At 40.6% G+C, this 23540-nt stretch overlaps 1 protein-coding gene across 2 annotated transcripts in view; it reads right to left on the bottom strand.

The window, feature by feature from the left end:
- Positions 1-20312, bottom strand: part of LOC146629228 (disabled homolog 2-interacting protein-like) — a 173372-nt gene extending 153060 nt beyond the window's left edge. The window contains exon 1 of one of the 2 annotated variants that reach the window (XM_085359925.1): positions 20166-20312. In XM_085359925.1, coding sequence (XP_085216051.1) covers positions 20166-20205 — 40 coding nt within the window. In that variant the 5' untranslated portion in view covers positions 20206-20312. Of the gene's footprint in view, positions 1-949; positions 1314-20165 lie in introns of those variants that run through there. The other variant, XM_085359926.1, reaches the window with a different exon arrangement.
- Between the last annotated feature and the right edge of the window lie 3228 nt (positions 20313-23540).

Raw genomic sequence — 23540 nt, 5'->3', positions numbered from 1 at the left:
ACGCCGCACACCCGGACACACAGCATTGCACTACTACTTCAGAGCGGGGGGGTGGGGGGCACTCAACAAAATTTAGTCTAAATTAAGCTCTGAAAAAAAAAAGGCAAAATTATTTATGCAAACAAAATAAAAGTAAATGGTTAATATCTATCCTCAAAAGTGTAACTATCTAAAGTGTTGACATTCTGCCCTTATGTAAGTGGATAAAAGACTGAAGCATGTAAACACATGTTGGTGGAAGAATGATGATGAGGCTGCACATTCAAGTAAAGCTACTATCTTACTAGGACACTGTAATCACACAGGAGCTGATAAATGAAGACTACACATGGCTAAAGTAGTTAAACACCACCCTGTGCCTTGCCACAAGGTGGTAGTGGAATGAGAATATTCCTCCAGTACAAACACACAGAGACGCATACAGACACATACAGAGGTGGTGTATAAATGTATAATTTATATTACACGGCTCTATCAGGTAAAGCAGCCCCCAAGAGGCGTGCACAAACGCCTAAAGAAAGGGAGCCGTTAATCAGAACAAAGAAAATCTGGAGAAGCTGAGATTTGAACTGATTTTTCCTGTTTTCATCTACTGTCGCCCCACTGCTGGAACCCCAGCTCGCAATCACATGCTACAGGTCCTTTGCAGCAGTACCGCAAAAAAAAAGAAAGCGTAATCTTTCCTTTCCCACCTATATTTTGCTTCTCTCTCTGACAGATCAGTCTGATAATGATCCTTGCCTGACATGTGAAAAGCTTCCCTCCACACACCTCCTTTCCTTCAGCTCCCCCCACTCCAACCCTCCAACCATGCGCCATTCCACCAAGAGAGCAATCCCACACTCACAAAAGTGGTAACTCTACCCCCCTGTTCTTTTTTTATTTCTCCTTTCTAGCACAATTATGAGGCAGTGAAAGGAGAAGAAAAAAGCGTGGCGCTGGTGCTCACCTCAGACAAGGTCCCACAGCCGCTGGGAAAGCAGAAGGAAAATCATCTTCAGTCCACTCGCAAAACCAAGAGCAACAAGTAGTAACTCCAGAGATCCCTCCTCCCCTCTCTCACTCTATACTTCACGCTTCCTTGCTGGGTTTTGTCCGTCTGCTCTGAACTTATTAAGGCTGCAGTACCTGCAGCGGACTGAATAAGTATGTGGCCATGTGTGTGTATGGATGTGTGTATATGCGTGTGTGTGTGTCTGTGTGTGTGTGCATGTATGTGTGTGTCAGGGTGCGAGTGAGAGTGTGTATGGTCTGGTGGACTCCTACAGGGGTATTGACTCTTTCTTAGCAGGGTTCAGGTCCTCCCCCTTCTCTCCCAGACTCATAGAGGGAGGAAAAGAAGCACACACACACACACACACACACACACACACACACACACACACACACACACACACACACACACACACACACACACACACACACATAATCACAGGGCAGGAGAGTACTCTTTCTTTTGTCACCTATTCTCACTTTCCTTGAAATATCTGTAACTCCCTGCTCTGAAGCTCCCTTTCATAGGGGAAAGCAAGTGACATGGAAATGTTTAACTGTGTGCGCACACTGGTGCACAGGGAATGCCGCTGTGCCTCAACACCCGGGGCTGGGAAGGAGGAGGAGGAGGAGGTGGAGTTTAGAGCTCGGAGAGCCAAATTCCTACCCCACCTCCAACCAATCAGAGGCCTTGTTGTGGCTGACCAAAAAACCACGGGGCCAGGCCGGGCCTCACTACCACACTCCAGCTTTAAAGCATTAGCTGAAGTTTGGCTGGGCACTCAGCAAACCTCAGCAAAGGTGTTGCTGATGATGGTGACGATAATGACAACAACACTTTTTACCCTGTCGGATGCACAGGAAAAGTCATATTTTTCCATATTGAAGCATAGTTCAGGCAAGAAATCTGTACATTGCATAAAAGCCACTCCCAACACATATGGCATACATTTACATCTACAAATAAGTCAAATCTGTTTCCTCTCTGCAGGAGATAAACTTTTCAGAAACTAGTCGGCACAGCCAAACTAAACGCAGCACAACTCACTATAAATACGAGAACCCCACTTTGAAAAATTTTCCCTCTCTCTACCCACAACTCCCTCCCTCCTTCCCCACTAAATAACAGCACTCTCATGTTTCTGCTCTTGTGCTTGGACAGGCATTTGTCCATAGAAACAACAGAAGATTCCCCCCACTCCCACTCCCAGCCCCCTCCTTATATTCACACTTCTTCTTCTGGCCACTTTACCTTCTTTCCTCACTCTTCTCTCACCACATCTAGTCACACTAACTAAAGCCTTAGGGGTGTGTAATAAGAAAAAAGAAATCATGTGAGGCTTTCAAAAGCGCCTCTGTGCTGCTGAATGCTGTACAAAATTTGTGGTTGTGCTCCTTTTTTCTCTTTTTTACAGTATCCCAGCAAAATAAACCTATATTTTTGTTTATTTTGTAATGGGAGGTAAAACGATTTGTGCTGAGGATTTCACATATTTGCGGTGACAAGATGTTTCCTCAACTGAATTGCTGTTAAATTAATAGCTAAGCCACCCGGGATTACAGAAACACTTTAAAGTCAACAGGTTAGGATGCAGTGATGACAGACTGCTGCATATTTGCTCCACTAAATGCAGAAAGATGCTGACTGGTCTGGTACACTGGTGCCCGGGCAGTCTGTGACAAATATGACTATTACTTTCACATGTTTCATCTTTCTTAGCCCTCCACAGTGCAACGATAAAACTCTCTAAGACCTCATGTCATTGAGCTCATCTTTGCTGGTACTGAACAAAAGCACGCTGATGAGTTATTTGACACATTTGGCATGTAGCAACTTTTTTTGTTGTTGTTTTTTGCTGCTTAATGAATTCCAAATTTCCAAAGCAGTTTTTGACAATTAGTGGTGCTTTTTATCCATATTGCCCCCACTTTTGCAAGCTACATGCAATGTCTCACAGGCATTTGCAGGTTTTAAGCTTTCAGTATCCAAGAAATTCTAGCTAAAGCTTGCATGTTTAAGTAGAGCATGTTTTGATGAGGTCTAATCTCCCACTCGTCAGGCAACAAACGGGAAAAACCAGGGGGTGAAATGAGAGGGGTGGGGGTGAGAGTACAAACGGGAAAGACAGAAACCCAAAGGGTGAAATGACACAGTGAGTACTTTGGTATGTAGGCTATAGAGTTACCCAGGGACAAAAAGTGAAGCACTGAAGTCCACTCCTATTGACAACTTGGACACACCTCTCCTTTTATCTTCCTGTTTGTCTCCCTTTCTGTCTCCTTAATCCCTCAGCCCCTGTCACTCTGTTTATGTTCCCATGTGTGTGTGTGTGTGTCTGTCTAGGAACTTGTAAAAAGCTATGGGCATAAACAGTGAAGACCGTGTTTAAACCTGCGTCTTTGTTTAGTCTATGAATAGATTTTTGACATTTTTTTTTAGCACCACGTGTAAGTTGGGTTCACAGCAGTACAGTGAAAAGCAACAGGGATTATTCTGCTGAAACAGACTGAAGAAAATAGCTGCAACAATGGAGAAAAACAAAATAAAGAGGAGAGATGAGCCTTAAGTATTACTTCTGTCATTGCATATTCCATTCGACGCTCTGGTACTTTAAAAAAAAAAAATGCTGAGGCACAACTTAATGCATAAACAAAACCGACATTACTCTCTTCGGGAAGCTGAGTAAGAGAAAAATTATCACATAAAGCAGTCGGCTTACATCAATTCAAATCAGTTTGCCTGGATTAAGATTGCCTCTCGCCGACAGCGGCACAAAAGAGACAACGTGTGTGTTTTTTTAGCTGGAGGAAGAGCTGGACGTGGGACGGCCAGGAATGCCAATATCTGCCATTTTAGGGACAAAGGCAATTGTGTGGAACACGTGGGGTCAGGCTGCTACCGTGTCCACTGGGCCAGCAAGTGCTTTTTGCAGGAAAATACCAAAGGGAATTCAACTCCTACAAAGGCTTCAACTGGAGCAACTTGTGCACCAGCAGTTAAACATACATACCATATAACATCCAGACCTCACTTTGATTAGTAGCAAAGTCAATCATCTCCCCCCAACTGTTTCTGACACTATTGTTAGCTAGAGCCCAACCGATTTATCGGGAGGCCGATAATAGGTATTTTCTGATTTATCACTATTGACATTTATGACAGAAGATAAATACAAATGAAAAAAGGAGAAAACAGATGGGAAAAGATCCTTCAACAATATTATGAGGGTGTAGATTTTCCACCAGAGGGACAGAAAGTGAAACAACTTCACTGTTGGGCACACAAACACAACAACCAGCTGATCTCAGCAGAATAGGGGAAAATAATAAATAAGAACATACAACAAAGCTTGGAGAGATCATTTTAGGTTTCATATATATCAGCTTTTCAATATCAGCTTTTTAAATAATCTAATATCGGATCGGCACAGGGTTAATAAAGGGTTTTGTGAGTTCCAATAGATTTTCCTGTACAGGCTGTGGTCCGCTGGCCTGGGCTGCTACACTGATATTCACTGTTTTTTGTGGATTTTGAAAACTGCATTCAACAAGGTTTGAGCAGAGAGCTGTATGTTTGATTTCAATTGATGTCTTTTACTCTTGATGTTTACTAACACCACAGCTGGCCTTGCATCTGTCAGAAATCACTGCAAAGCCTAAAACAATAGTTCAAACTGACCAGGTTAGCCTGCAGTACGCTGCCTGGTACATTCAAACAAAATTAGCATACCTAGCATCATTCATTTAGTTATAATTCACTTAGTTTTAGGTTTACAGTTTATAAAATTTTACTCGCTGGGCAGTCCTTACCTTTGAACATAATCTCTCATCTTCCATTCACATCCTCTCTTTCTTATATCTTTCTACATCTCTCGCTGTTTGCATGTTTTTGTTTTCTATCTGAATTTATCTCCCGTTAGCATGTGCTGCTCCTCTTCTGTAGCGCTAGCTAGATGCCAAAGCTTTTGAGACTTCTCTACTATTCAGCTGTGTGCTGTAACTGTAAACAGGCAATGTGATTTTGCAGTACTTTACAGCCAGCACAATAACACTTGAGTTGCTGTTGTGCGTTTCCACCCTTTGTTTTCCTGAAAAAGAAAAATGAATGAAATTCTAAAATCCTCTTTACCGTGTTGTTTCTTCAAACTATCAAAGAAGAGGAGCTGTAAAAACCGAATCAGAACAAATTGAACCTATTGGGTTAGCACTATGAGAAAACCAAAGGCAATTATAGTCTATTACATATTACAAATCATTATTATTATTTGTATACTTTGTTTACATGGTATTAGGGTTGCCAACTCCCTGAAAAATAAATAAGGGACACCTCGTGGCCAGGGCCGGGCAACCCAGTTGTCTTCACCCTTCCCAGTGTGGTAGCTCTTTTTTTGTGTGTGTGAAATTATTTTTTAACCATTTGACTTGAATTTGATTTAAGCAGATGCATATTCTTTGTGATATGACCATATGGGAAACAAATGATCATTTAGCCATTTATTTTTAGCTCAAAATGACAACATTAACACAGTAAAACAGGTCTCTTTCTTAAACAGAAGCCTGTCATGCTTAACTTTTGAGAATATAAGTAAATCTTTCTTTAAAAGAACTCTGTCCTGCTTAACTTAAAATTATATAAATTAATAGAAAGCAATAGAACGAAAAATATTCTTGTAACAGTGCACATATAGTGCATTTAGTACAATTGGCTTCAGTTGAGGTATTATTTCAGCTTTTCTAATGCTAATCAGCTGCTCCTGTTTGTAAACCCGCTTGTTCCCATGATTACGCACCTTAACTCATCATCATTATTCATCTATGTATTACTTTTATGTATTATTCATCTATTTGTTGTAATCATCCATCCTTGCAGTTGTTTATTACACAAAATAAATGATATTATCACACTTCTGGCCACATAGCGCTGATATTCACCGCACATGCCCATATTAACCTTAACCAGAGGGTTTAAACAACAAACCAGTGTTTACATACCATATCTGTTTCTGCCGTGGCCTGGTGGACAAAAAATTGGTAAAGGGTTCCCCGAGCTTTCACGCCCCTCATGTTCTTCTTGTGCCCACCACTAGAAGCATGCCTATGGAAAAAGTGCGCCGGCACACAGTGCAGTGCGCTTTATAGGTGTTATCGTGCACTTTCCCAGCCAGGTGTTTTCCTTTTCCCAGTCCTCCCTGTACTTTTGCAGCCTTTTTTCTTTTCTTTCTCTGAGGGGAACAAACATTGCTGCTCTAATGCTGGGCTCACACTGTGCGATTTTTGGCCCATTTTGAGCCGATTTTTGAGTCGTGCGACCGATTTGGTGATCGGCCCGATTTTGGCCTTCATCGTGCATCGTGTAGTATACGTGGGGTAACGAGAAGCGATTAACACCTCACGACCAGCTCCCGATCATCAATCGCTCGTGAGGGTGTCACCACAGCCGCTCACACTGCTCATGCGCAAACACGTAAACATCGGTGAAAAAGACGGCGCAGCACGGCTGTGCAGCGTGTGATCTGGACACAAGTGATGGAGGCACTTGTAGAACTTTGGAAAGCTCATCCGAGCCTTTTCGATGTGGCATCACAAAATTATCACGACCACAACAACCGTGAAAATAGTTGGATTTACACTGCTGCTCAATCACAGCTGCCTGATCATGTTTTTCATTAGCAATTTAGCAAAGTTGATGGTGGTGGTGTGTCTGTGTGAGTGAAAGACAGAGAGGGAGAGCGACAGATTTTCTGTTATAACCTTCATGTTATGTTGGCACAGTGTGAGCACTCAGGTCGCATCAGAGCATCGGGCCGTATAGTGTGAGACCCTGCATCGTGACCTGCAAACTTCTAATCCCTGCGAGTCAATCGTGCAGTTTGAGCAAGAGCTGAATAACGTGACTGAAAAAAATCGCAGTGTCTGCCCAGCTTTAGGTGTACTGTCATCCGAGACGTGCACCGCAGTGTCAGCGTTTGTTTCCCTGTTGGCCATGCTTGTTGTTGTGGTCATCTGTTGTCTTCCGGTATTTTCTCCGCAAGCGACCTTTCCTCGACCAATGAGATAATCTGAATTGTCATACTCGAATTGTCATAAGTGTGCTGTCAGCTCATTGGTCACAAAGCAGGAGAGGGGCTGGGAATTATGTTTTCAAACAAAGCGTTAATTCCATTAACATTTATAGACTACTTTTGATTCTCACTGTATTACGGGACAAAGTGCGTCCCTTATTAGCTCAATACGGGACGTGTACTTTTTTTTCTAAATACGGGACGATTCCGTATTTTAAGGGACGGTTGGCAACCCTACATGGTATATTACTATCAAGAAGGCAAATGAGAGCTGTAAGAATCTGAATTTAACTGAACTATAAAAGAAGCTTTACAGATTCATAAAGTTTTTATAACAGAATCTTCAACATCATTATAAAGAGAACCTCATTAACCCTTTGGAATACTTGAGACATTACTAACTGAATTTCCCAAGAACTTATCATATACACTGATTATCTCAGACATTGTTACTGTTGTTACAACGTATCTTTTTTTTAATGTCCCCGTGACTGCTCTTAGATCTTTTACATACAGTTTACAGCCTGTGACACTTCACTTGATTTGAATGTAAAGATAAAAACAAAGGATTTATAGTGAATACCTTAAGTTGTATGTTGCTGCTACTCCAGAGGTCTAATTTTAGGCTCAAATAATCGGATTTTCCCACCAGCACTGGCACTGAAACACGTGCTCCAGTGGATCATGACAAATCTGTAACTGAGTAAACCAAATAAACAATAAGGAAGGATAAACACAAATTAAGATCAATTTACCTGAAAAAATTTGAGAATCCTACTTTGATTATAGGGGGGGTGGGAGGGGAGTTGCCCAAGTGTGCCATTCCTTGTTACTTTAGCAGTTACTGTTCCCGTCACTCAGTCAGTATTTTCCATTTCTCTTTCCTCGGCTCATTCCCTCGCCACTCTCGGCTTCTCTTTTGCTCAGTGTGCTCCATTTACAGAAGATTTACAGAGACATGAAAAGCATACAACCAACATAAATTTGTTGTGAGCATGTAACGCGCTCACGGCTGCACTTGGCTCCGTTCCTGGCCCTTGCAGTCACTTCATCTTAGACACACATCACACACTTCAAAAGCAAAACACGCCACAGATTCGCACACACGTGTACGCACGAACCACACCAACACACTTGTCATCTACACAACACGCTGCAAAGGCATCATCTAGATTTCTACATTAGCGTTCCAATTTTCCCTTCTTCTTTTTTTTAACCCTCTGTTGTCTCAGACAAGCTTTGCTTTCCCTCTGGTTGCAGTGCTCTGTTGACTGACAGTATCCCATCAGGGAGGCTTTCTGACAAATGGGGCCAGATGGAGTCGTGCCACTGTTGCTGCTGGCCACAAGACAGCTCTCTGAGGTTATTGCTTAGCTCAGCTTTTACAGTGTTATTTATATACACCATATACACCACCAGACTAGTTTAAGTGTTTGATTAACTTTTCATGTGTGATCTCCTGTGTATAACTCTGAAACGTTTGGTTAACACTTAACCTCTAGTTATATATATATATTCATATATATATATATATATGTATATATATTATGCAGCTATTCCTTTACCGCTGTTTACATTCCAAATAAAAGCTTCTTTTCCCTGATGGTCTTTTTAGGAACTTTAGAGGCTCACGGCCCTGACCTTTCCATGTCCATGTAAGACTAGAGCAGGCAAACGTCATTAGGGTGCCCTCGCTCACATTAACCAAATGGAGTGCTTCTAGCGTCCATCTACCACCTGTTGTGTGTAACGTCTTAGAGAAAGCGATCTCAAATTTTAGTTTCTGCTTCAGACAAATGTGGAACTTTTTAACTGGGCCTGTAGCCACCAACAAACACGCCATTTAAGGCCGGGAGATTGCAGAGCATATCTGACGCAGTAATGATTTTGAATCAGCGTACAGATTTTTACTTTGGTGTTACTAATGACATGTAAAATGACTTAAAGAGTCTAAAAACAAGCATGATAGAGAGAAAGCAAATGGGAGGATACAAGTGTTAAAGATCTGCCAAATGGTCCTCTGTGGTTCTATTCTATGAAGAGGCAAACTGTGCACTGCAGCAGAAGAAGAAACAAATGTTTGTGGCATGTCTTCTGCTGAACGTCTTGCTCACGGCATCGCAAATCACACTTTTAAAAAAAGTGTGCATATAAAAGTCATACGGCGGCTATAACGTGTGATTAGTTTGGATTTCACTGTAGTGAAAAAAAATGGAATTGTCTTTTAGGAAAATTATTAGCAGCATCATCTCAAAAAGCACAGAGGACACCTGACTGCTCTGCTCTGTTTGTACAACAGTATTCACATTTACAGCTAGGAAGGCACCGGCCAGTCCAGTACCAGCTCAAACAGCTAGATCTGTTATTGGTGAGTAATGAATAGATTATCCTCAATCTATGGTGCCAATCTATTTATTTACGCTTTGTTTACTAAGTTTACTGAACAAGCAGCCGGTCACCAGAAGTGCATGAGAAAGCCAACAGTAGTGGGTCACTAGTCTGAAGGTATTTCACGTTCTACATTTATGCATATATATATTTTTCAAGTTTCCACTAATTTCAGATATAACCACAAACAGTCAGCAAGTGATTTTGATAACCAAACAGCTCCATTCATAGTGTTGCTCCAAGTCTTTCCCTCACTTCCTGTATCTAAGTCTCAGCACTTCACTAACATAATGAGCTGTCCTCAACTTGATTACTGTTATTTTTGCTCCACTCCCTGTGCACATGCAGTGAAACTGAGAGCAGAGGAAAGAAAGGAAGGAGTGCATAAAGACTCCCACTGAGCAGAATTAACACAAATGCAAATAAAACAATTCATTTCTCTATCTTGGTGCTGTGGTTATGCATTATTTTAAAAACAGATTAGCTAAGTTAATGTGTATACTACAATGTATTTGTATTTCACTATCATTGAAGAGGTGGCTAGATCCAAATATCGATAGCACTGAATCCAAAGCTGGTATTGGTATCAGATTGATACTTTGTTTCTATCCTCGATGTTCAATTTGTAGCCCACTGAATTGTTTTAAATAAAAACATAGTTTAAAAACGCTCTATGAAAATTAGGCTAAAAGTATCTGTATCAGTATTGGTATCAGATCAATACTGGCCATGTGTTTATTTGGTACCAGATCAATGCCAAATTTTGGAGTATTGCACAGTACTAGTATTTCTGTATTTGGAAAGCAAGATTTAGGCTCTTCCTCTCTTCTCTCTTCCTTACAGTGAGGATTACAGCTTATTCATTTACGATGACAAAGGACAGGTATTGGTATTGGATCTTTTTATTGGTATTTAAACCTAAAATGTTGGAACAGTGTGTCCCCTTTTGCAAGAAATACAGCAAACATGACACTGACTTCTTTCAAAGCACCACCTAGTTAAGTTTTATACAGACAGCTTGAAAAACTTTCAAGCTCAGAAGACTCAGCCTTTTCTTTGGTTTCAAGGTCTTTTGTTGCTCGGTTTTTTCCCTTCTTTTTTTTATGTTGTACTATCCATTATGCAATTATGCAAATACCCACAGCAATCTCCTTGTGTGGCTGCACAGCTACAAATGTGTGTGATGGTTTCTTTTTTCACTTCAGAAGCATTCACACTATTCCCCACAGAAAAAGTCAAATATACTATTAAGTGTGGAAGCAGAATCCCATCATAAGCAGTCAATTGAAATGCATTCGTGGAGAATTTTAAATCCAAGTGTGAAATGCAATCAGCTCGAATAGATACAATCTGGATCTGGATGACGCAAGGTCTTAAGTTACAAAGCTATATTCTTTTTTTTTCTTCTTTTTAAAAAAAAAAAATACATATGTAGTCCAGTACCAATGAGAGGTGGACAACTGTGGCTATATTTGAAGGTAATGCCTGGTTTTCATTTCAAAATAACATCAGAGGCTCTTTAGTTAAGAAACGCCTTTGCCACAACACGCAGCCTGTCATTTGAAAACTGCTCCTGATATTCTTTTCCTTGCCAGCTAATCCAGTGGCAGGTTGAAGAGGTGCTACTTTGTTTATACTTTGGCTCTTAATGACAGGCTGTCCGATAGATTTGGCTGCCCTAAATTATAGTATGAGGTCATCATGTTAAATTCTCAATATCCAGAAATCAAAGCTGACATTTGTACACAATGTGACATAGTCTTTGTTCTTACCTGAATAGAAGGGTAATGGTATTAAACATTAAAGCCTCTCTTTGTAACTTCACTGGATAATTTGTAACATTTATCATTTGCCATGACAATAAAGGGTAAACCATTTATTATTATACTTGTAAACATAAGGATATAAATATTCTTCTTCTTCTTAATGTTATTATTGTTTAATTATTAATTATTTATTTGCTATTATGATGTAATTTGTATTTTTGTACCATATAGAAATGCGATTTTTTTAATCTTCTAATAATCATTAAGTAATAAAAATTAATCATTTATGTCACAATATTATCATTCCCTACTGGTGGGATGGAATCAGCGAGGCAGAAGTTGGTGGTAAAGAATGCTATTACCTAATATAGGCAGCATAAAAGGGCATACCTAATGGTTGCAAAAAGACTTCTGGTTGTGAAGTGAGCTTCACTGACTCATTGACTCGTATTGTACTCCTTTCACAATGGACACATGTTGACAACTAACTCTCCCTTGAATTGGGAGCGTTAAGGGAGGGGTAAGAAAATGGCTTGAGGCTTCACAACCGAATTTCACAAAAACAGCGGGTGAGATTATGATCTCTACCAGGCCTCACAGATGAAGCGTGTGAGATACAATGATATTATTTGGCATTACTGCATAAGCATGAGAAACATATAAAGCACAAGGACAACCACAGCAGTCAAAGTTGAGGTTTAGAAAAAACATAGCTTGTCTCAAGTCTGCTACAACTATGTGAAGCACATGGTTGCAGCAGACGGCTGCCCCTCCCTAAGCCTGGTTCTGCTGGAGGTTTCTTCCCGTTAAAAGTGAGTTTTTCCTTCCCACTGTCTCCAAGTGTTAGCTCATAGGGGGTCGTCTGATTGTTGGGGTTTTTTTTGTATTATTGTCGGGTCTTTACCTTACAATATAAAGCACCTTGAGGTGACTTTGGTTTTGATGTGGTGCTATATGAATACAATTCAGTTGAACTGAATTTAATATGAAGTCACATAAGGTCTGTATAGTGTGGGTAGTGGCATTTCCAGTGATAAAATTCCCCAGAGGATCCCACTTGAAGTGTATCATTTAGTTATATACAATCATCAAGAGCTGAAAAAGAAAATGACAAATTGCAGATGTTTTTCCATAACTGTTGGATTTTTCAATTAGCAACTGTGCTCAAATGAGTTTGCTATATCAGACTCAATTAGTTCACAACAGTAACTGAATTTAAAAGTAGAAGCTGCCATTGGTTTAGTTCAGTGAAACCAAAGAGAAAGTCGATTAAAGTGCAATACCATGATGACTCTAAAGGTGCGAACCCACCACCACCAAAAACACCCGCCAAACCCCAAACTCTCGTCAAGAAAAAATTTACTTCACCGCAGTCATCAACATTTTTCAATTAAATTACCTCCTTTTGATCATTTTCTCCAGTCAGGTTTCAGTCACTAGCTCCACTTTCTCATCATTCACATGAGAAAAATTATGTGACAGCTCTGCAGGTTTACTGCAAGTCCGGTGTTCTGGGACAGCGTTACCCACAACCTTAAATCTGAGTCCTTGAAACTTTGACACAGCCCTTTTGGGAAGTGGGACAGAATGACTGCATATTGTCTTTCCACCAGTTTTTGGCCTTTTTTCAAGATAGTGTCTCATTTATTAAAACCAGATTACAAGTGTTAAGCTGACAGCCCAGTTCCTAAATTTGCTCCTGCTGTATCACCCAGCTCCAGTCTACTAGCGAGGTTTAAGCACATGACAATAGGAGTAAGAATAAATCTTTTATTAAAAGCCAAGCATTTTTAATGACAAAGCCCACAGCACTTTAAACCATAAAACCACAGCTCTGGATGGTATATTTAGAATGTTAGTCAGACTATGGGGTCAAAATGGAAAACAAAGAGAAAGCCCACTGTTTTTCAGGAATATCAAAAAGCTCAGCTGGTCCAGTCTCCCCGTCTAATGTGAGACAGGTTAAAGCTGTATTTTGTCCTCCAGTACATGAGCAGGCGTTCAACCTTTCTCATCTAGGACAAAACATGCAGACCTATTTACATGTCAATGAAGGCCATGGATAAGGACTCTCTCTCTCTTTACTTCCCTTCCTGAGACCTCCACTCCTCACCGCATGCCCCTGCTATAAACTAGCACAGTGCATGTATTTATTTGGATGCCTAAAACGGCAAGGCTGCTTTATACTCATTTGCTTTACATTGTGTTATAATTAAAAGATGTGCCGACCTGATCGGGAGCAGTATTATGACTTATTCCATCATATCATGACAGATAAATGTGTTTTTTGTCTATATTTAAAAAGCTACTCTCCTTTATGACAGCTGCCCTTGGTAGAAGATAAATACACAGGGACACAGGAAAGTGACAGCCCTTTGGCTATGTGCACTTCTGCAGTGCTGGCATGTCACAGGATGGATACATAGACTTACTTTCAACATGACCGATATATAAGGCACCTGAAAAGAAATAAGTATATACTGACTTCAGTATAAGCTGGTGGCAGAGACAAAGCAACGACATGGAAACTCTGGGGAGCATCTGCTGAGAGTGAGAGTGGTTTCTTTAGTGCTGAAAAGGTCAAAAACTTTACTGGGGTAAATTTAAGCACGGGATGAAACTACAAATATGAAATCCATGGAAAAAAAAGAGTTGCATTTTTTCATATATATGTATATAACAGTAATAGGTCTGACTATTGATCTCTTTTTATTAGCTTGTCTGGTAGCAGTCCCACTTCCACCCAGTGCTATTTCATAAAGTAATACATAGCTGTTAGATTTGTGTTCTCATGAGTAAATATATTAATTTATTTTATGTTGTGAAAGAAGTTTTCTGATTGTCATTTTATTTTGAAAAGGATTTTATTTTGGTGATTATAGATTACTTCACTTCCTGTTCCTATTGTTCCGAAGCGCGAACTGCTGAAGTAATGTATGGTTTTCCCCTCCTGTGTTGTTAACAATAAAAGAAACGGGAAAAGTAATCAACCACCAAGTGTGTGCATTATTAAGAGAACATGGCCGAAGAAGAAGAAAACTCTTCGAGCTCAACAGGTTATGGGCCCAGGCGTGACACAACAGGAGGAAGATGGCAGAGGTTAGTGTTCAACGGAGACGAAAACAGTTACGAACTTTGGGAGGCAAAGTTTCTCGGCCACATGCGGATCATTGGTCTAAAGGACACTATATTATCAGCCACTAACCCAGATGCAGAGAAGAACGCTGAATGCTACGCTGAACTGATACAGTTTCTTGATGATAAAAGCCTTTCACTGGTAATGAGAGATGCGACTGACGACGGAAGAAAAGCTTTAAAAATACTACGTGACCACTACGATAGTAAAGGCAAGCCCAGAATCATCGCACTGTACACAGAGCTGACGTCTTTACAGAAGAAACCAGATGAGACAGTGACAGATTATATTATCCGGGCTGAAAAAGCAGTGACCTCCCTAAGAAATGCAAAAGAAGTCATCAGTGATGGACTTATTATCGCTATGATTCTAAAGGGGCTTCCTGAAGCTTACAAGCCATTTGCTATTCACACAACTCAAAGCAGTGAAGATTTAACATTCACACAGTTCAAAAGCAACCTACGAAGTTATGAGGAAACCGAGAAATTCGACAACAAAGTAAAAGCGGATAATGTGATGAAGGTTGATTTAACATCAATCACCTGCCATGGATGCGGAAACCGAGGACATTTTGTAAAAGATTGTCGCCAAAAGGGAACACCTAAGTGGTGTAGCTACCATAGAAGCTCGACACACAGTGATGAGACATGTAGAAGAAAAACCAAATACAGAGATGATGCGAAACTAACTGTTGTAAAACAAGAGGACAAGAAAGAAGAGCAGACTTTTGTATTTAAAGTTAGTCAAAGACTTCTGCCTACTGACATAATAAGAGAAGGACTAATGGTGGACTGTGGTGCTACTTCACACATCATTACAGAGAAGAACAAGTTCATAAAGTTTGATGAGACTTTTGATCCTGAGAAACACTACATGGAGCTCGCTGATGGATCCAGGACAAACAACGTCGCACTCAAGAGGGGAGATGCCAACGTCTCTCTACGGGACATACAAGGACACTGTACCACCATCACACTGAGAGACGCCCTGTTCATCCCATCCTACCCTCAGAGCATATTTTCAGTGAAGGCAGCTACAAACTATGGAGCACAGGTGATCTTCAAGAAGGGACAGAATGAACTGGTGAACAAAGATGGGACAGTCTTCTCCATCGAAGAATACAACAGACTCTACTATTTGAAAACGGTAAACAATGAAACATCATACAATGACATGATGTCCTGTGACACTGTTAATCTGGCTTGTGATGTGAAAACATGGCACGAAATTTTAGGACATTGTAATGTTAGTGATGTGTTAAAGCTACCCGATGTTGTAGATGGCATGAAAATCACAGGCAGTGGCATGTTAGATTGTAATGTGTGTACAGAAGGGAAATTCACTAACAACAGAAACAGACAAAGCGACCCAAAAGCGAGTGACCCATTACAGTTGGTGCACACTGATCTAGCGGGCCCCATTGAACCTAGTGGCCAAAGTGGTCATAAATACGCTATATTATTTACAGATGATTTTTCAGGGGCAGTGTCAGTTTACTTTCTAAAACAGAAAAGTGACACCACAGAGGCCACAGCAAAGTTTCTAGCTGACTGTGCACCATACGGCAGTGTTAAGTGCATTAGATCGGATAATGGCACCGAGTTCACAAGCAGTTCCTTCCAGTCTCTTTTAAGGGAAAAGGGTATAAAGCATGAGACATCTGCGCCATATTCTCCCCATCAGAATGGCACAGCTGAGAGGCAATGGAGAACTCTCTTTGAAATGGGGAGGTGTCTTTTACTAGAAAAAGAGCTGCCAAAAGAATTATGGCCTTACGCCATCCAAAATGCAGCACACACCCGCAACAGATGCTACAGTAACAGGACTAAAAGTACACCGTATCAGATGTTAACAGGGAAAAGACCAGATCTCTCAAAACTGTGGATATTTGGGTCAGACTGTTATGCATACATACATGATCACAAGAAACTTGATCCCAGATGTGAAAAAGGGATATTTGTGGGTTATAGTAAAAATAGCCCAGCATACCTGGTCTATAACCCTCACACAGGAAAAGTGTCAAAACACAGACTCGTGAGATTTATCAAGAAGAACACTGTTGAACAACAAACACAGACTGATGAATATGACACAGAAATTCAGACTTATGAACATGTAGTGCCTTTAAAAGAAAGTACAGAACAACAAAATGAAAATGCAGCAGAGAACATACCTCCTAGAGAAGAGGAAACCAACACAAATGAACCAAACCCTGACATAGAAAGAAATGAGGGTGATGAGCAAAACCAAACTGAGCGCTATCCTAACAGAGAAAGGAAACCTCCTAAATATTTAGAGGATTACACATCTAACTGCAAAGATTTAGCAAATGAAACCCCTGTAAGTGTTGATTATTGTTACAGAGCAACCTGTGGAATCCCCCAAACCTATAAAGAGGCGCTGATGTCACCAGAGGCACCAAGGTGGAAACAGGCAATGACAGAAGAAATCAACTCTCTGAAGGAGAATGACACATTCGAACTGACTACTTTACCTACTGGTAGAAATACCATTGGAGGAAAATGGGTCTACGCCCTCAAAGAAAATGAACAAGGACAAATATTCAAAGCCAGGTTTGTAGCAAAAGGTTACAACCAGACACAAGGAATAGATTACCAAGAGACATTTGCACCAACAGCAAACATGACATCTGTGCGAACCCTAATGCAAATAGCAGTCCAGAATGATCTTATTATCCACCAAATGGATGTTAAAACTGCATATTTGCATGCTCCCATTGAGGAAGAAATATACATGGAACAACCAGAAGGTTTTGAGCAAACAGAGTCAGGAGAAAACTTGGTGTACAAATTAAAGAAATCCCTTTACGGGTTAAAACAATCAGGTAGAAACTGGTACAAACTCTTGAATGACTACCTTGAACAAAATGACTTTGAAAGAAACCTTTCTGATCACTGTGTATACAGAAAGGACATTGGACATGAAACTCTACTCGTTATCATCTGGGTAGATGACTTGATCATTGCGGCTAGCAATACTAACTTGTTAAACACATTCAAAGAAACAATGAGGTCAAAGTTTAACATGAAAGACCTGGGGAAAATATCCAGTTTTCTTGGGATACAGTTTATACAAAAAGAGAATGAAATCAGGATGAATCAGAAGAGGTACATTCAAAGAATGTTGGAACGCTTTGGGATGTCTGAATGCAAACCCAGATCCACACCGTGTGAACTAAAAACGGACACTACTACATGTGGAGGAAGTGATGCAAATGAGACTGTTAACTCAAGAGAGTACAGAGAAATAGTGGGCAGTTTGATATATGCCATGACGTGTACGAGACCAGATATAAGCTGGGTTGTTAGCAGACTATCTCAAACACTAGCTCAACCCACGAGAGAGAACTTAGTAATGGCAAAACAAGTCCTCAGATACCTAAAAGGCACAAATGACTTTGAACTGATCTTTAAGAAAAGCAGTGAGAATCTAGATTTAATTGCTTACAGTGACTCTGACTGGGCATCCTCTGTAAAAGACAGACGCAGTACAACAGGCTACTGTTTTGCACTTACTAAAGAGGGACCAGTAATATCTTGGAAAACAAAGAAACAGCCTACAGTGGCACTCTCAACATGTGAAGCTGAATACATTGGTCTTGCAACCACTACTCAGGAAAGCATGTACTTAACCCAACTGTTAAACGGCATGGACAGAAAAAGGTACACATGTACTAAACTGTTTGGGGACAACCAAGGGGCCATTGCGTTGAGTAAAAACCCAGTGAACAGACAGAGGTCAAAGCATATTGATGTGAAATATCACTTCATTCGTGAAGCGGTAAATGAAAGGAAAATCTGCATTGAACACTGTCCATCAGAAGAAATGGCTGCAGACATACTAACAAAACCAGTTACAAGAGTGAGACTCAGAAAGTTTCAAAAATGGTTCTTTGGAAATGCATAAGATGCTATGGGCTAGCAGCATGAGAACAAGGGGGGGTGTTAGATTTGTGTTCTCATGAGTAAATATATTAATTTATTTTATGTTGTGAAAGAAGTTTTCTGATTGTCATTTTATTTTGAAAAGGATTTTATTTTGGTGATTATAGATTACTTCACTTCCTGTTCCTATTGTTCTGAAGCGCGAACTGCTGAAGTAATGTATGGTTTTCCCCTCCTGTGTTGTTAACAATAAAAGAAACGGGAAAAGTAATCAACCACCAAGTGTGTGCATTATTAAGAGAACATGGCCGAAGAAGAAGAAAACTCTTCGAGCTCAACAATAGCATCAGCATTTCTCTGCTTTCTGCCAACAGAAATGGGAAACAGGTAGATTCAGTCACAGATCAGTCCCATAACAATCAGCCAGTTGCAGACAAGGACTCTACATCTACTTTAAATGTAAAATACGTAATGCAGTGGGTACAACATGTAAATAATAAGCTTATACTGTATAAATACACTACTCTTAGACTTGTTGTGTGCGTGAAAGTGTGTGTGCATGACAGATGAACTGAAGCCTGCAAACCTCGGGAAGTGTGAATTCTTCCTGTAGCTTGCAAGCCTGAAGTGAGAATGTAATTGGACGATATCAGATTATTGCCTTTCCTACACCAACTTTTCCTTGTATATTAAACCTTTTGAAAGGAATGTGAGGAGAGTGCGGTTGAGAGGAGACAGTTGATGTTAGAGCAATGAAGCTGGCGTTTTATCTCAAGATAGAGCTCAGTGTTCGCGCTTATTTCGGTTCAACTTTTACCAGAAGTTTTGCGTCTCAAGGGATGGATGAAAATGCCAAAGTTTCATCTAACGGTTTTCTTTCCCCCTTTTCTTTGTCTTTTCCTTCTCTGTCGTGGCAGACAGCCCAGTGCATAAAGCAATGTGGCTTAGATGCTGGCAAAGGGAAACTATGGTCTCTTGGAAATATGCTCTCTGTTGACTCATTCTGTTAACCGCATTCTTCATCAGCAGCACAGCAGAGTCCTTCCCCGTTGGTCATGAAGACAAAACATCGTCTTTTCTGGCCCAGTTAATAACACACCAATTTTTTTCCTTCTCCCTTTTCTTTTTAACTATCTAGTTTAGGCTCTAACATTTTGGAGTGGTGGAAGAAAAGGCAGTGGAAAATGAGGGGGAAGAGAGAGAAAGAGTGGCCTACAGTGCCGTTTCGATCCCCCTGGATTTATTTGTGTACATAACTCTTTCTCTTTCTGCCCCCCCTTCTCTTTCCCTCTGTCTCCTGCTTTCATTTGTTCCTGCTGCTCTGTGTTTTTAACACAAACACCCACATGGTACAACCACTATACAGCCTTCAAATATTCAGATTGAAATATCTCGGTGCATTTGAGATAAAAAAAAAAAAACACCAAAAAAAATTAACTGGTCCACCCACGGACCTCACATATTCCACGTTTAATTATTCTATTCAAAGACCGAGAAGAGAGCTTCCAGCTGCATGAAGCTCATACCAAAATGCAGTCAACAACTGAAGGCAAATCCCAGAGAGAATCAGCACAGCACAGAGGTTTGAACTTGCTCACATACAACAAAGCCAAAAGCAAATCCTGCTGAGACAAGTAGCGTCTTTAGCAGGCAGCCCATTTCATCACATTGCTATGTAACGCCCTTCACCCCTTAACCCCCTCACTCAGAAGAATAGACTGGAGTCCCATTCATCACTGACCACTGAAGCCCTAGTCAACAGCTCAAGAGCCAAGCGAAAAGCCTAGTCATAACAGAAAGCTGACAGGAAAAGCAAGTGACCGAACTCTCTTTTACATATGTGCCTCAACTTTCTTTCTTTTTTCCACTTAAAGTATCACTTCCATCATTTCTCATCTTTTTTCCTCCCACTTACCATCCTGTGCCTCTGGATGATTGCTGGTGTCAGTGTCCATGTTAAATTCACAGAGCGATGAGCGCTCGGATCAACACACCCATATCCTGAGGCAAAGTTTACTCGATAACTCCGCTGCAACCGCTGGAACTACAACTGCAAGTCCTGTTTTATCTCCTCTGCCAGTGCCGTCTCTGCTCTGCCGTTCCCCCCCCCCCCCCAATTCGGAGGTGCTGCCGCTGGTATGGCCCCTGCAGCCTGCCAGCTCAGCTCAGGCTTCCACCGCTGTGTTACATCTGTCTGACTGAACAACCTCTCTGGAGAGCAGGCAGAGAGAGAAAGAGAGAGAGAGCACAGAATGGGAGGGAGGAGAGAAAGAAGCAGTTTCCACACAGAGAGAGAGAGAGAGAGATACGGGTGGAGGGAGTGTTGGTAGTGTTTCCACTTTGATCAATATTACACTTTATATGTATTTTCTCTCATCATTAAAAAAGTAACAAGAAGTTTGTAATATCAGTTTTGGAAAAAAGTACTTGCTTATAACTCTGGAGTTATGAGTGGGCGCAAAACAGCACATTTAAGTTCAGAGTTCCTGCACCATTTAAAAAAGTCATACTGAATGTTTTTAAACGTTGCTTTAAGACCTACAAACATTCAAATTCCAATAAAATCAAGAAGTGTCAGAACTATGTGTAATATTATTGCCTCTACATAACTACCAATCTCCTTCTTTCCACACATGACAGTAAAATTATAAAAATGTTTGTATGATCAGTGGTTTTAAAGATGTTTGCTCATTAGGGGTTTTTCAACCTAAAGTTGAATTTTGCATTTGTAAAACTCCTTATATATTTAATATTACAACCTCAACTTGGCAAGTGTATTTTATTTGAATAGGAACCAAATTCAGTTTTCACCGTTTTACATATTTAATCCTATTGCTGTTCTGTTTAGTTTGATTAAATCTACTTTACATCATCATAATGAATTTTCTTAATGATCTACACATATCGCACTTGAGCCACCTCTCTCATGTTCGGTGTCACGTCTTTGATGGATTTGTCCTAGTTCTTAAGGACTTTCAGATGCTGTTCATCTCCTGTAGATAGATTTTTAAGTCTGCCACTTCCTCTCTTGCCCTCTAGTTGTCCAGCTTCTTCAATTTTTTAAGAACTCACTGCACACCATGCTGAGATATGCCATATTTTTGCACAAACAACAGCTGTTTGAGAATCATCCATCTATCTGTCCATCCATCCTCTTCTGTTAATCCAATTCAGGGTCACGGGGGTGTGTGGAGCATAACCCAGCTACCATAGAGTGAGAGGCGGGGTACACTTTGGACAGGCTGATTGGTCAAGACCACTTTAAAAAGAAATTACAAGAAAGTCTTGATCCAAAAAAAAAAAAAAAAAACCATAAAGAAATTTGAGGTGGGTGAGGGTTGTGGTTGTAATGAGTAGTTATTTGGGTTACTGTTGTCTTCCTTTCAGGTTGAACCAGTTTGGCAACTGTCAGCTGACCTCTGGAATCAACAAGGCAAATTCTGTGCTCACTGGATATTTTCTCTTTTCCGGACCATTCTCTGCACACACTAGCTATGCTTTCAGTACATCATCAGTTTCTGAAATACTCAGACCAGCCCGTCAGGCACCAACAAGCGTGGCAGATTCAAAGTCACTTAAATCACCTTATTTTTCATTATGATGCTCGAGTTGCAATTCAGCAGTTTGTGTTGACCATGTCTACATGCCTAAATGCACTGAGTTGCTGGCATGCAATTGGCTGGTTTTATATTTGCATTTCAAAGCAGATGAACAGATGTACAAAGTGGCCGTTGAGTGTACATGAACCTATTTCTATTGCAGAAATAGGTTAGTGTACAGCAACAGGATGAGTCAGCACCTACACTGCAATCGTTTCTGTTCAATCCTTTCAGCATAGCAATTCAACCAAATGGAGCCATTAATCTCTATACATACAGCACTTGAGTTTATCTAGTTTATATAGCTATGGGTTAAGAAAATATATAGAAAGATATAGCTGATCTAAAATAAGATGAGCTATATCTCCACAATATTTCAGATGGTTTTTATTTTAAGGCAAAATAATCAAATACCAATCAGCCCAATGTCAAGTGGCACAATGTGAAGAACACTGTCACTTTTAGTTAATAGTAGCTAATTGTAATTAGACACTCTGTGAAGAAAAATGACTTGAGGGACTTAGAACACATGTGATTCAGTATTTGGGCTGTAAGGCTTGTATAAATCATTCAGCAGCCTTTGGTCAGTTATGTGGTTCTACTTAATCCTATCTAAATGTTACAGCTTACAGCAAGAAAAAAGGAGGAAAATAGGGCAGCATGTGCCCAAGAACCAAAAGTTGAGAACTCTTCTGAGGCTAAAACTTTCACCTCTATGAAATTAAGCTCAGTTGTTCTGGTGGGAGCATAAGAAGGCTCTCGCTCTTATGGGCGTTTGTGCAGAAAACTCGACGAGTTCAAAAGAATAGAGGCGGCAGCCACTCGCTATTCAGTCTGAGGATGAGATGAGACCGCTCTCTGATTTGTGTTAGATTCCTATTCATCAAAGTGAAGTTTTTATTCATCACACTGCTTGTTTAGAGCTCGTGTCACACAAGGACAAGAGAGGTAGGGACCTATGCCAATGAATAATTTAGCAAAAAATAGACGGTGAGAGTGTTTGTAGTGTTGTGATGTGGATCAAGATTAGAAAATGCTACAGGTGCAAAACACGCACACGCACACACACACACACACACACACACACACACACACACACACACACACACACACACACACACACACACACACACAAAATCCAGCTTTAAAGGTTACACACTGATTAAAGCACATACAGGGAGTGCAGAATTATTAGGCAAATGAGTATTTTGTCCACATCATCCTCTTCATGCATGTTGTCTTACTCCAAGCTGTATAGGCTCGAAAGCCTACTACCAATTAAGCATATTAGGTGATGTGCATCTCTGTAATGAGAAGGGGTGTGGTCTAATGACATCAACACCCTATATCAGGTGTGCATAATTATTAGGCAACGTCCTTTCCTTTGGCAAAATGGGTCAAAAGAAGGACTTGAGAGGCTCAGAAAAGTCAAAAATAGTGAGATATCTTGCAGAGGGATGCAGCAGTGTCAAAATTGCAAAGCTTCTGAAGCGTGATCATCGAACAATCAAGCGTTTCATTCAAAATAGTCAACAGGGTCGCAAGAAGCGTGTGGAAAAACCAAGGCGCCAAATAACTGCCCATGAACTGAGAAAAGTCAAGCGTGCAGCTGCCAAGATGCCACTTGCCACCAGTTTGGCCATATTTCAGAGCTGCAACATCACTGGAGTGCCCAAAAGCACAAGGTGTGC

Source organism: Diplotaxodon limnothrissa, linkage group LG7 (assembly GCF_057381915.1).
Source record: "Diplotaxodon limnothrissa isolate DT_005_m linkage group LG7, D_limnothrissa_male_GT1.1, whole genome shotgun sequence".
In the NCBI taxonomy this organism is placed as follows: domain Eukaryota; kingdom Metazoa; phylum Chordata; class Actinopteri; order Cichliformes; family Cichlidae; genus Diplotaxodon; species Diplotaxodon limnothrissa.
This window is presented reverse-complemented; position numbering and strand designations above follow the sequence as displayed.